This window comes from Eubalaena glacialis, chromosome 1 (assembly GCF_028564815.1).
Source record: "Eubalaena glacialis isolate mEubGla1 chromosome 1, mEubGla1.1.hap2.+ XY, whole genome shotgun sequence".
Lineage (NCBI taxonomy): Eukaryota > Metazoa > Chordata > Mammalia > Artiodactyla > Balaenidae > Eubalaena > Eubalaena glacialis.
Genome location: NC_083716.1, coordinates 120761358 through 120773916, shown reverse-complemented (window position 1 = coordinate 120773916; position 12559 = coordinate 120761358). Strand labels below are relative to the sequence as shown.

General features: G+C 50.0%; 1 protein-coding gene across 2 annotated transcripts in view; it reads right to left on the bottom strand.

The window, feature by feature from the left end:
* Positions 1–5807: 5807 nt before the first annotated feature.
* The window catches only part of CCDC93 (coiled-coil domain containing 93), an 87259-nt gene continuing 80507 nt past the window's right edge, over positions 5808–12559 (bottom strand). For both annotated transcript variants that reach the window (XM_061183230.1, XM_061183238.1), the window contains one exon: positions 5808–10900. In XM_061183230.1, the coding sequence (XP_061039213.1) occupies positions 10847–10900 (54 nt within the window). In that variant the 3' untranslated portion in view covers positions 5808–10846. The remainder of the gene's footprint in view (positions 10901–12559) is intronic.

Sequence of the window (12559 nt, the reverse complement as noted above, 5' to 3'; positions counted from 1 at the left end):
ATCCTCTTCAGACAGCACATCAGGCGGTTACTGCAAATTGGCTAGAATTCATACAAGAGTCAAAGCCGATTTGCCCTTCCTTTATCTAATTAGCATATTCCTCAGCACAGGGCCCCAGTGGCCTGTTTGGTGGCCCACTCAGGAGCCTGTCTTCTTTGTGAGACAGCCCTCCCCTCACCCTTATCCACCCAATTCAACTTATCTTTCCCAAATTCCAAGGCAGTGTATCCCAATTTGGGTGACAAGGATCATCTGAACTTTTGTTTTCTACAAAAATTGTCCAGTTCAACCCGTATCTACTGAATCAGACTTGTAAAGAAGAGGTCTGGTAATTTACATTTTATTAAGTTCTCTAGAGGATCTTTTTTTTTCATCAGTGAGAGACACTGCTGGATGCTTAGGCTGCTCTTTAGAGCAATTAAATTGGCATTTCTGGGGGGTAAGATCCAGGCAGTAGTGCTTTTTAAAGCTCCCTGGGTGATTCCACTGTGCAGCCAGCACTGGGAACCCCTGGTGAGGCCCTTCCTCTGCTTCTGTGCAAGGGAGAGCAGCTGTGAGAAATGTTTCCATTACTTCACCATTCTGACTTGTAGACGTAATAAAGTACTTCTGAAGCATTCATTTCTGGGTTCAGAATCATTCACATGTGATTGGTCACACACACAGATACATGTTCATATGTACATACACTCACGTGTACGTCACTGCGATGGGGAAAATGTCTGTTGTGAAACGAAAACTCAAACACCACCACCAACCCCTCCCCCCCAAAACTGCCACAGTGAATCTTGGCCTTCCTGAAAATATTAAATGTGGCCCAGGTATGGAGGAATCCAAGGGCCTTGATGAGGGGGGTGCCTGGACTAAGTCATCTTGGCCAGAGTCTACCTGATTTTGGAGGTGGCTGGCTGCCTATTGATTAGGTGTTTTAATTTACATGAAACAGTTCACCCCACCATTGGCTCACTTGATGTCTGAGGTATGCAGACCATCTTTCAACTTAGACTATAGAGTATCTGTACTTTGGAGTTTATCAGAATATAGGTCCACTGGGCCTTTTCCAAAATCTTTGGGATAGAATCTTTTTTTAAGTTTTAGAAATGCAATATGGTATGTAATCCATAGATTAATTAATACCCCTAGCTGGTCTGGGCCAGCAGCCTCTAATCAAACACATGGGTACTTCTGCAGTAAAATGCATGAATATTTACACTGTGAGAAAAGAACTAAAAATAACCTCACACTGGGTCAGATCAGATTTTATCATCAAATGAGTTAGAAACAGCCTTTGTTTCCTGAGCTTTCTGTGCTCTGCTATTGAGGACCCGTATAACCTCAAGCCATCTGAAGTCCCAAACTTGCTCAGCCCTGCTGAGAGGAGGGATTCTGCAGGGAGTCTGGGAAGAGTACGTGGTCCAACCATTCCTTTGTTGCTAGAGGACGGGACATCACACAGTGCTTAGCATGGCCCCTAGGACAGCCTTCTTGGAGTCGTGTTTTGGAAATATGTTCTTCTCTTTCATTGAAGGTGCTTCAAGAAGTAGTCTTATGAAACTTATCAATGCCTTTCACATAAAGCTGTAGTTGAAGTCATCTGATTACACTCTTTGTGAAGGCATGTTTTCTTATGATAATGGGAACTTTTAATTGACCATGTTTCCGTTTTTATTCTGATCAGGAGGCAGAACCAAATTTATGGCTTAACTTTGGAATCTATGTAGGAAGGGGTAACCTACTTGTGTTTGATGTTCCTAGCCAGTCTATAATCCCAATTCTTATTTAGGTTCTCCCTATTCTAGCGTTTTATGTCTTATTTATACTTTACCATCATATTCTGTGTATTTCCTACAGGCTGCCTCAAATCCTCTGTGAACTGAGACAGGGAAGAAAGGACCAGGAGATGACCGACAAGCTGGATGCAGTGGAAAAGGTGGGCACATCATTACTGATCAAATGGCGTCCTCAGACATCGTCACTGGTGGGTTTTAAGGGCTATAGCTCAAGCTTGGGGCTAGTGAGGATTTTCCCCTCTTGGGTGAAAGATGCTAGGTGGTGTTAATGGTCTTCTCCCCATCCCTCCCCTCATAAAACACACAACCAGGAATACATTTAACGGTACTCTTTATTGAGCACCCACCGCGTGCAGCTGCTATACTAGGTTTCATATACAAATACTCATTTAATCCTACGTCTATCCTACAAGGTAGGTACTGTCCTCATTTAATCATGTTCCAAGAGGGTGAGAAGCTTGCCTGTGGTCACACAGCACATGGTAGAACAGTACCCGGACTCAAGTCTGCCTGAATCCAAACACGGGAAAGTGAAGGGAACACAACAGAAATCTGACTGGACTCCATGTTTCAACGTTGGCTTGCATTTCGCAGCACGGGACCCACACCTGGTGTGGTGGCCCCGCTTGCATTGTTCTGGTTGGATTTCAGGCAGGAGCCTTAGAGGAAGAGTCTAGGTATGGTTGGGGGGTGGGGAGAGGAATGCATGTTTTTGGTTTACTCTCACTATTGGATAGGATGCTTTATCACTGTGTTCATTTGGCCTGGGCTTTGACTTAATGCAGGATCATTATGGAAGCATCCCAGGCAGAAGGAATCATTTATGTTGAGTTCTTCTTCAAAGGGAGTTGTTGGCCGGCTAACTTGATGGCAATTTCTGTTGGACCTTTCAGAGTTGAACTTTTTCTTCAGTTAGTGAGGCCTTCCCTGACTACTCGCTATAATTACAAAATGCTCAGTTTCTGAGACAGATCAGTTGATGATTAACTTTATGTAAGGATGTACTTGTAATTCCTTTCAATACAGAGTATCAGAAATAGAAATCTATAGACAAACTAATGGATTTACAATAAACATTGCAGGAACTCCCTTAAGCCTAATGTCTCTGTTCTGCCTCAAATCTCTCTGCCTGTAGGACATGAGGGAGAGAGGGTTGGGAGGCTGTTAAGAGGAATTAATCTCTTCCTTGCCAGAATTTATTTGCTGATTATCACTAAAGGGTCTTCATGTCCAAATCCAATTCCATAAAGTTCCAGGCCTGTAGGGTGGGTGTGGTTAACCTAATAGTTTCATTTTGTAAATTTAGTCCTGCATAAAGTATGCTACTTTTCTCCCCTTTATCGCAGCCTCCATGTTTCTTCAGGCGTACCTGAAGGGAATCTGGATTCTGCTCACGACCGCTGTCCTCTGTGAGCATCTCTTCCACATGTGGGTACCAGCCCCGGAAGCCCTCTCTTCTGGCCCCTGACCTTCTCCCTCCACACTGAAGCTGGATGATATAGAGAAGTGTCTTTTAAACTCCAGGTCACAACTTGTCATGAAATCAGTTGGTGATCGTCTCAGACAGCTACGTTCTCAGTGTCTGTACACCATCACTACAGAATCTGGGTGGCGCAGAACCACAAGCCCTCACTCCCTGCTAAGGTGTCTGTGAGTTGCTGGGATTTCACTGATCCAGGCTGGGCTCTTCTGGGCTCAGCTTCAAGCTGTGGGTTGGTCTCCATGTGTCTCTGCACCTTCTCGGGCCAGCAGGGTAAGTTCTTTTCCAGAGGGATGTGCGAGGGGACAAGCCCGGCGCACAGCACATGCTCAAACCTTTGCTCCTATCAAGGCTGCTAATAACCCACAGACCAGACCGAGCCCAAAGTCAAGGGTGGGGAAGCATATTCCATCTGCCAGGGTGCCATGACAAACGTGTCCGCTCTGGGGAGTGAAGAATGCAATCCAATAATTCAATGCTTAGCATTTTCCAAAAGTTACGTAGGACAGGAAAAACATCAGAGTGTAGTGTGGAAAGGGTAAGCACTGTCTCATAAAACCCCTTCCAGGCATGTTTCCGCTGGATTATCAGTCACTGCTTAGCCAGACTCCCCACTTCTGTCCTTGGCCCCCCTGCAGTCCATAGTCAGCACAGCCGCCAGAGGGGTCTCTACTGAAATCTCAAAACCCTCCAGTGGTTTCCCACGCAGGACCCCTTCCTGCTCCTCGGACTCACCTGCTGGGCCTGCTCCTACCTACACCTTGACACTTGCTACTCCCTCTGCCTGGAATTCTCTTCACACGGTATCTATCTACGTGATTCATCCCTTCACTAGTAGTGAGGTTTTGTTTATTAATATTTATTTAATGCTAAGAACACAGATATCCTAAAGAAGGGGCCGACAATTAAAGAACAGTCTTATTTTTTTTTCTAAATAGGATTTTCATAATTAAAACACTAGTGATTCAAACCTCTAAAACAGAAAAGCACACAAATCTAGAAAAATGCACAACATATTTTCCCTCTTACTGGAATTAATCTGACAACACCTAAATATTATCTTTAAGAAAGAGCAATATTAAAATTGTGCAAAGAGACAGTACCCATAGCTTTTAAACCATGAAACCAGTACCTGGCTTGTAATCAAATGAAAGCATGTAAAACAGTCTGCAGTTTATAGAATTCAAAGAAAATCAGGGTGACTAAAAAGTGAAAGAAAGGCAATTAGGCACAGGAGATACTCTGTACAGCAGGATGCTCCCATGAGCATCTACTTGTCTACTGCAAGCTTGGATGAAACCAGGAGGCTCTGAATGCCGAGAATCACTGGTCAGACGGATAAAATGTGGCATCTATGATAGGCAGCAAATTATCTGGCTGTCTGGTAAAATTTCCAGAATATAAACTGAGGTAGTTTTCAGTAAAGAATGCATAGTAGTATCCCCTGCCTACGCATTATAAAATTGCAGCCGTCACCACCAAACCACACACTTTGCTGGTTTGCTTAGTCAGCACACTGAAGCAAAATGCGATAGCGTACGTGTTACCTGTTTGTACACTTTCCCCTCAGGAGTGTACCTCTAGGAAAACAGGTTCCTTTGCCTGCTCGGGTCTATTTCCAGGGCCTGACCCAGAGCAGAAACTCAAATATTTGTTGGTTGAATGAATGAGTGAACAGGGATTTATCTTTTCTCATGGAATAAGAAATAAGGAGGCAAGCGGTCCCCACGTTGGTTCGGAAGCTCGTCGTGCCTTCAGGGAGCCAGGCTCTTTCCAGCCTTTCACTCAGGGTGCCGGCTGTCCTTTCTGATGGTCTGGAAATGGCGAAGGCTGCTCCAGCGCCCTGCTCTTCCCCAGCCACCTGCTGGAACAGAAGCTCTTCTCTGCATCTCGTGCTGATCAGCAGGAAGGAGGTCTCCTCCGTATTGGCCGTAACTGGGTTAGACACCCAATTATGTGCCTGTCTGTGGACCAATTCTTGGCAAACAGAAATAGAATTCTCATGACTCTTTTAGGACAGCTGTCGCGATTCCTCTCCTGGGGCTGGACACACTGCCGCCCAGAGCTGGACAAAATTGGTTCTGCTGGCCAGGAGAGGGATCACCCACACCAGGTTTCCACAGAGGACAGGCGCAACTCCCCCGGGCCATGACTCAGCGGTCCCATCTCCATCTTTTAAAGCCCGAAAGCCAGAGGAACACGGGTTGTGCTGTGATCCTCACGAGACGGAGGCAACCGTACAGCAGCCCTGGTCTGTTCCCGGGATGCAGCCACTTCACCGTCCCCCCGACCGCGTCCCCCTCACTGCCACCCAAACCCACTCACGTAATCAGAGCAGAGCCACTCTCACTGCTTCGTCTCCCCGGAGCTGTTCCTCCAGAAGAGGAGGGCGCCCGCTTCGCTTCTCTATTTCCCCCAAGACCCAAGACAAGGAGATTAACTACTTCGGGCTCAAGGACTTTCAATTCCTAAAGAAAGCAGATGTAGTGAACAAGAATCTGATGTCCTGTTTCTATTGTTTAGAATAGTAAACAAAGTTAAAATTTAAAAACTTTATTTTTTGAATAGATAATACATGTACATGGTACAAAATTCAAAAGGTACAAAAGGTACAGAGTGAAAAGTCCCCCCCCAGCCCTCTTCCCAGAGGCACCCAAGGCTGTCAGGTTCCCGTGGATCCCTTCAGAGGCACTCTATCTGTACACACACACGTACGGACATGCACAGTCACAGGCATTTTTCTCCATCCCCTTCCATTTTTTTTTTTTAGAAACAAACACTACTAAGCCAAGAGCCTCTTTTCCCCCACGTAACCATGCATTTTAGGGATCATTCCATGGCAGTATATACAGAGTGGCTTAATATTCCATTGTATGGATTTGCCACAATTTATTTAACCATTGCCCTATGTTGGTGGTAGTTTCCAACTTTTTACTATTACAAATAATGCTGCAATGAAAATCCTTGTATATAGGAAAAATCCTTAGAAGTAGCATAGCTGGCCCGAAAGATTTGTGCATTTGCACTTTTGATAGAAACTGTCAGACTACCCTCCATGGGGATGTACCGCTCATACTTCTGTATCCAGAATGCTGTATCCCGGGGCTGCTTCCCACTTCTTGGTTTCACGTGGCTCAGTCATTTCAACCAGACAAGTTACCTTTATGCATGGCTTACTTTGAGCCAAAACATACTCATGACCCTATCACTGACAGTAATGTGCTTCCTTTCTTCCCCCTTCCCCCCATCCACATGGGGAGAAGATACTTCTGTAAAACATAATTCCTTTGAAAGGCCTGAAACCTCTGACACCTTTCTCATCCCAACCATCAAGGTTAGAGTGTAACAAAGACTCTGGGATCCTCTAAAGCTGCTGAATAAAATTGCCTCCTTGTTCTCAAGCTAAGCATAAAATAGATGAAAGGTTCAATCTAAACTTTGCTAATACGGGGATGCATAGCTGCAATCTGGAGAAGCTGTTTTATCCAGCCAGAATTTCCTGATCATCCACTCTAGCCAGATGCCGAGGAGACCACGGGGAACAATACAGGCGAGGTGCCTGCATTTGCTGCTCTTAGACACCAGAGGGGAGGGCAGGCAACACACGTCACAAAAGACTACATAAGAGTCCAGCAGTGACGTGTGCCATCAAGACAGCACAGGGGAGAGGGCAGTGTGTGGTCAGGGCTGCAGGCTGACACTGAGGGGTCTGTATGAGCAGTGGGGGGTCTGGGAAAGCCCTTGCCCACGATCTGGGAGGGAGGGCGGTCCAGGCAGAGGCAAAGCAGGTGTGAGCCTGGCACTTTTGAGGAACTGACGTAAGGCTGACGCGGAGAACCCGTCGTGGTCCCCACGCTGTCAAAGAGGCTGCAGACCAGCCACCAAATCTCCCCTAATGTTTTTACACATTTATTGTGAGAACAGGGGAGACCATAACATTATTTTTTAGTAGCATTTTCAGCCTATCACCATGTGCTGTGAGAGGGAATGCTGTGGGCTGGCGGAAAAGGACCAAGAGAGGGCCTGGGGACTCTGAAGATGCATCACACAAGGCCCCTCTCCCGGCCAGTGCCCAGCCACCCGGACAGACAGCGGGCCCTCACCCTACGGGGGCTCTTCACCGTCCGGCTCTGCAGCAAGTCGTGCTTTCCTTGAGGCCAACGCTGGCCATGAGCGACTCATAAAGTACCTCCTTCCTCAGGGTGTGTTCTAAGCCAGGGATCCCCGACTCCTGGGGCGGTAGTGGCCCAAGGCCTGTTAGGAACAGGGCCGCACACAGGAGGTGAGCGGCGGGCGGGCGGGCGGAGCTTCCTCTACTGTTCCGCATCACTCCCCATAGCTCGCATCACAGCCTGAACCATCCTCCCGCCGCCTTCTGTGGAAAAACTGTCTTCCACGAAACCGGGCCCTGGTGCCAAAAAGGTTGGGGACCGCCCACTAACTGCAGCTCAGGCTCCGCCTAGTAACTGTCAGCACGTGCTGCTAAGAGGTCCACTTCCCTCTCACACTGGTCACCCGTCACCTGCAGAGAGGGCGACACAAGGCCGTGCCGAGGCGACAGAGATCAGGGTGGCACAGGTTTGCAGGCCACAGCTGACGACCCAAAGCGCCCTCAGGCAGGGCTGCTCTGGTCACTACAGACACGATCGGGGCTGTCAGCCTGACAGCCTGAGGCCTTCCCCATCCCCTGCGCCTGGTTTCAGGAGGCCCAGGAGCTGCGGGGTTCGTCAGGGAGCGGATCCTCAGCCTGGGAAAGGCCTCCTGTCTTCTGGCCCCGCTGCCGGCCCAGTGGACACTGGTAGGACCCGGCTCTCCACAGAACATGGGCAATGAACCCACACCCAATTAAAACTATACCCTGCAGACTCTAAGAGAGCTCAGGCCTGACGAGCTTGGGCTGTGCCCTCCCTGTTAAAAAGGGAGACAGGCCCCTGGCTTGTAATCTCAGCGCCTCCCTCGGGTGTGATTAGCTGAGCCCAGTGAGCCAGGAGCCGGAACCCAGGCCAAGGACAGCAACAAATACGTCCCCAGACGCCTCGTGATCGTCTGGCATGTCCTGCTCACAGCAGCTCTGATTTCCGTTTAAACCAAAGCAGCCCCGTGTACTCCCTGAGGTGCAAGTGGGATGGAGGGGAGCCCCAGCCCAGAGGCTCCCCGAGCATCCCAGGGCACCTGCCATCAGCAAGCTTACTGCTCTGAGCAGGGACAACGGACCGCTCCCTGGGGAATCCCTGTTCCTCCCGAAGCACAGGTTTCCTAAAAGTAACTTATTTTTTAGCTCGAGAAAAGCCTGTGGGCTTAGCAGAACAGCCAGCCATACTCTGCGGGCACACGGAAGGACACAATCCTGGGAGGGCCCCCGGAAGGGCTTCTGAAATGATAGGGCCTCGGGGCATCTCCTCAGCCTCTGAGGCCTAACTGTAAAGCACGTTTGATGTCCTCATTACTCACAAGGGCACCGTCCGCCCTGTGGCTTATCTGTGGCAAACAGAATTCTCAAGATGGGCTTCTGTAGTTTAATTCAAAATGTGCTCAAGGAACAGAAGTTGATTTATTATCTGTCTTAGGCCTTGTAGATTAAAAATGGGAAAAGATATCTAATGATACCTCCCTACACCAAAACCAAACCAAACGAAACTCTTTAGAAACAGCCCAAAGTAAACGCCCCTACTTTTAGAAGAATTACCGGTTGCTTTGGATTAGTCGTGCCCTACCTTCCCCGATCATCTAGAAGGAGGACCACCACAACCTCCGATATTACCTGTTCCTCCTCCCTACCACCTGTGGCTAATACACGAATAATCCAATTACTCAAAAGTTGTTAGTTAGGGAGTGGGCCTATGAGCTTCTCAACAAGATAACCAAGATGTTTCTCTGAACCCAAAACGGTTTCCAGTCAAACTGTCTCCTTCCCCTGCCCTCGGGGCACCACCTGCTCTTTGGCAGTCACTTGCTTCAACTTCATCGAGTCCTTTCAGAACCCACAAATGACCGGGCTCAGGGCACGTGAGAAGCGCACGGCCCAGGCACAGTGCCCTTATCACTGGGCACCGGGTGCAGCCTCCTCACGGGGTGGGCCTCGCTGCCAGGACACAGAAGCCAAGGGCTGCTAATCCAGCAAGAGGCTGTTTAAGTCTGTACGCATCAGCCCTGCTTAACGTATGCATCAGGGAACTAAAAATGAGCGCGGTGTCCCCGTGGCTGCACTGAGCGCCCTACTTGCATGTTTCAGCTTTTATGTTTTATGGCCCAAACCTGCTGACTGGGACGTGTGCAAGGCGCGTGTGGAATGACGTGCAAGCCTCGTGCTGGGTTCACTGACCCCAAGCTGCCAGATTCCCCAGGGCTGGGTCAGGAGGAGTTCTGTCTGGATGGACTGCTCCTTCCGGAGGAGAAACTTGAGCCCTCCACCTTCCCTTCAAGGCCCTGCAAAGGCGGGTCCCAGCCCACCTTTCCAGACTGGTCTCTAAAGCCTCCTGCAGAGACTGGCCGCTCACTCCTCTCCCCACAAGCATGGCTTGCACTCTCCCCACACCCTCTTCAGTTTTAATCACAGCCAAACTTTATCCAAAATGGCCTTCCCACCAATCTCTGCTATTACGTTGCCGTTTCCCCTTCAGATCCAGCCCAGCCCCAGCCGGCTCCATGAAGCCCTCGGGATCTCCGCCCACCTCGCTGCTCTTCCTGCTGGGACGCCCTCTGGCACCTGCTCACGGCTGGTCCCTCCACCACTTACACACTGGCCTGGACGGCAGTGCCTGGTGGGAGAGCCCATCTCCGGGCCCAGCCCTGACCTGTGCAAGCGGAGGGCATGTGATGTGCTCTTAGCGACAGGGAGGCACAGGACCATCCACAGGTAGGCTGGGACTCACAGGAGAAGAGGGCGAGGTGAGGTGTCATTCTTACTTACGTGTCCTCAAGCTGAGGCCCTTGTTTTCGATTTTTGGTGGGATGAACTTGAGCGGAGCGTGAGGGTGAAGCCAGGGCAGGTGCTGAGCTTTCTTTCTAGTTGCTACACCATTAAGCCTGCTGGCTGGCACCCGAGGGGACGGGAACAAAAGGCACCACGGGCAAGTGAATGGCCCAGGTGAGCAACACTCACCTGGGCTGGTCATTCAGCTAAAAGCCTTGTTTATTAGGGAAAAAAAATCCCGGAGGTCAAGCTCTGGGGCCACTCGCCGGGAGCCTGGCTGCAGGGTCTGTGCCACCCTGCTCTCTCCCTCAGTGCCTCCGTCTCAGCGGCTGCTCAATTAACAGTACTTTATTCAGAGTCCAGACAAACACGGTACCTTCATATGTGCAATGTCACTGGAGAAACAAGAGCTGGATCGACACAGAGAACAAATACTGCCCACACTTCCTCACCGGAGGACGGGCGTCATCCCGGCCACAACGGTTGCACCATCTAATTCCATCGACGACAATGGAAGCAAACAGGAGAAAGGAAATGTCCAGGGTGTCGAGATCATCACACCTGCATCTTTGCTGCAGCGTTCACAACCATTTCACCATCTTGTAGTTGACACACGGCATTTAGAAAAAGACATCAGTGACGTACGATGCCATCTGGGAATTTTCAGGAGGCCTTGGCTTTCACCTTGGACAGCAGCACCTCGTTCTTGCGGCCCTCCTGGAGGGGAAGCAGAGAGAGACAGAGCAGAGAGGTGGGGGCCGCGTCAGCACCCGCATGAGGCTCAGATGGCCTCGCCATCCTTTCCCATCCCGCAGGGAGCCCTGCGGACCATGGAGCGGCCTCCTTGCACGCTGCCACCGGCATGGCAGAGCTTCCTGGCCACACGCTGACCTTCAAGGCCCCAATGGCTACAAAGACGACTGGTTTCTGGCCTGTCAGACTGAGGATAGGAGAGGATTAGGCACCGTCGTTCCAAAAGACTTCAAGACGCCTCTAAGATCCCAAGGGACAGAAGCAGGAAGCAGACACTTAAGTGCCGATCTCGGACCCCTCCAGCGAGGAAGGGGGAAAGTCCTCGGAGACCACGGCCTAAGGAGGTATAAGAGGCAGCCCCAGTCCACACAGCAGGCAGAGCACGTAGAAAAGCTCCTACCCCAGCAAGAGTGAAGGTTAAGGATACCCTTGGCTTTACAAGAGAAACCCACAGAAGACAGAGGGAGAGAGACGCGTCAAGGGACACCTCCCCCTCAAAGTGAGCTGAAGGAAAGCCATCACTGTGTGTGCTGAGGGGTCACTGGGGCCCTCCCCCGCATGGGGAGTCTGGCGTCCAGGGTGCAAGGCCACCGCTGCATCGTTTTGTATCCCCTTCTTCCAAAGCTTATCACTGTGTGTCCTCCTTCCCCCTTGTTCGTGGTGGCCTTGACAGCTCAGGGTACCTCCATCTGCTAGCACACCATCTCCGCCCCTTCCCCCGGCCACGTCACAAGGAGCCCTGTTTAGAGTGAGAGGTGAATGCCGTAGGGGGAAGGGCCTGGAGGGGTCGAGCCCGAGGGTGCAGGCCTGGCCGTGTGGCTAGGCCTCCAGTTGCCATGTGATGGCCCCAAGTTAGCTCAGAGGATCTTGAAAAAAAAATTTAAGATTTGGGAATGCTAACCTGTGGTTGTTAATTTTAAATTTTTGCCAAGTAAAATGATAAAAAAAAAAAGGAATGCATACTGTCACTATCATTTTATAAGAGAGAACAATTTTAACATCAAAAAACAAGAGGACATGCAATTTTTTAAAAAGGTGAGTCCTTTAAGTGAAATACACTTAGCTATCTGAGGAACATATTACATTCCCCCTACCCCCTTTTTTCCAACTTGTTTTGGACTGAAGAACACTGAGGCCAGCACCTGGTCCAGTCTGGGGTCTTCTCGGGCTCTGAGGGCCCCACCCTCAGCCTCTGACTGAGAGTAACTGTGCCGAGGAGGCGGGAACGTGGAAACCTCAATCTTAACACATCTGAGGGAAACTTTCCTTCAGAGATCACCCCAAGCCTTCAGCCTGAGAGCCCGCAGTGCGACCATGAGCTTTTCTACTTCACTTGCATTTGCTCTGCTTCTGACGGCTTATACTTATCCTCCTCAACTCATCTGCTTTCTGCTCCTGCTGTCAAAGGGCAGTGCTGGCGTTCACGCAACACGTGAAATGTAATTCTCCTCTGGGCCTCTTCTCTTTGCGCGTTATTTGGGAAGAAAGAGCTCTGATGGGGAGCAGCGGGTCCCTATCTGTTCCCTGTCAGCTCCAACTCCTGCCGGCCACAGGGGCTCCCAGGCCCGGAGCACCTCGCCTGGCCACTCTGCCCAAGGCCAGGTCCTTCTCGTTGGAGAGAGG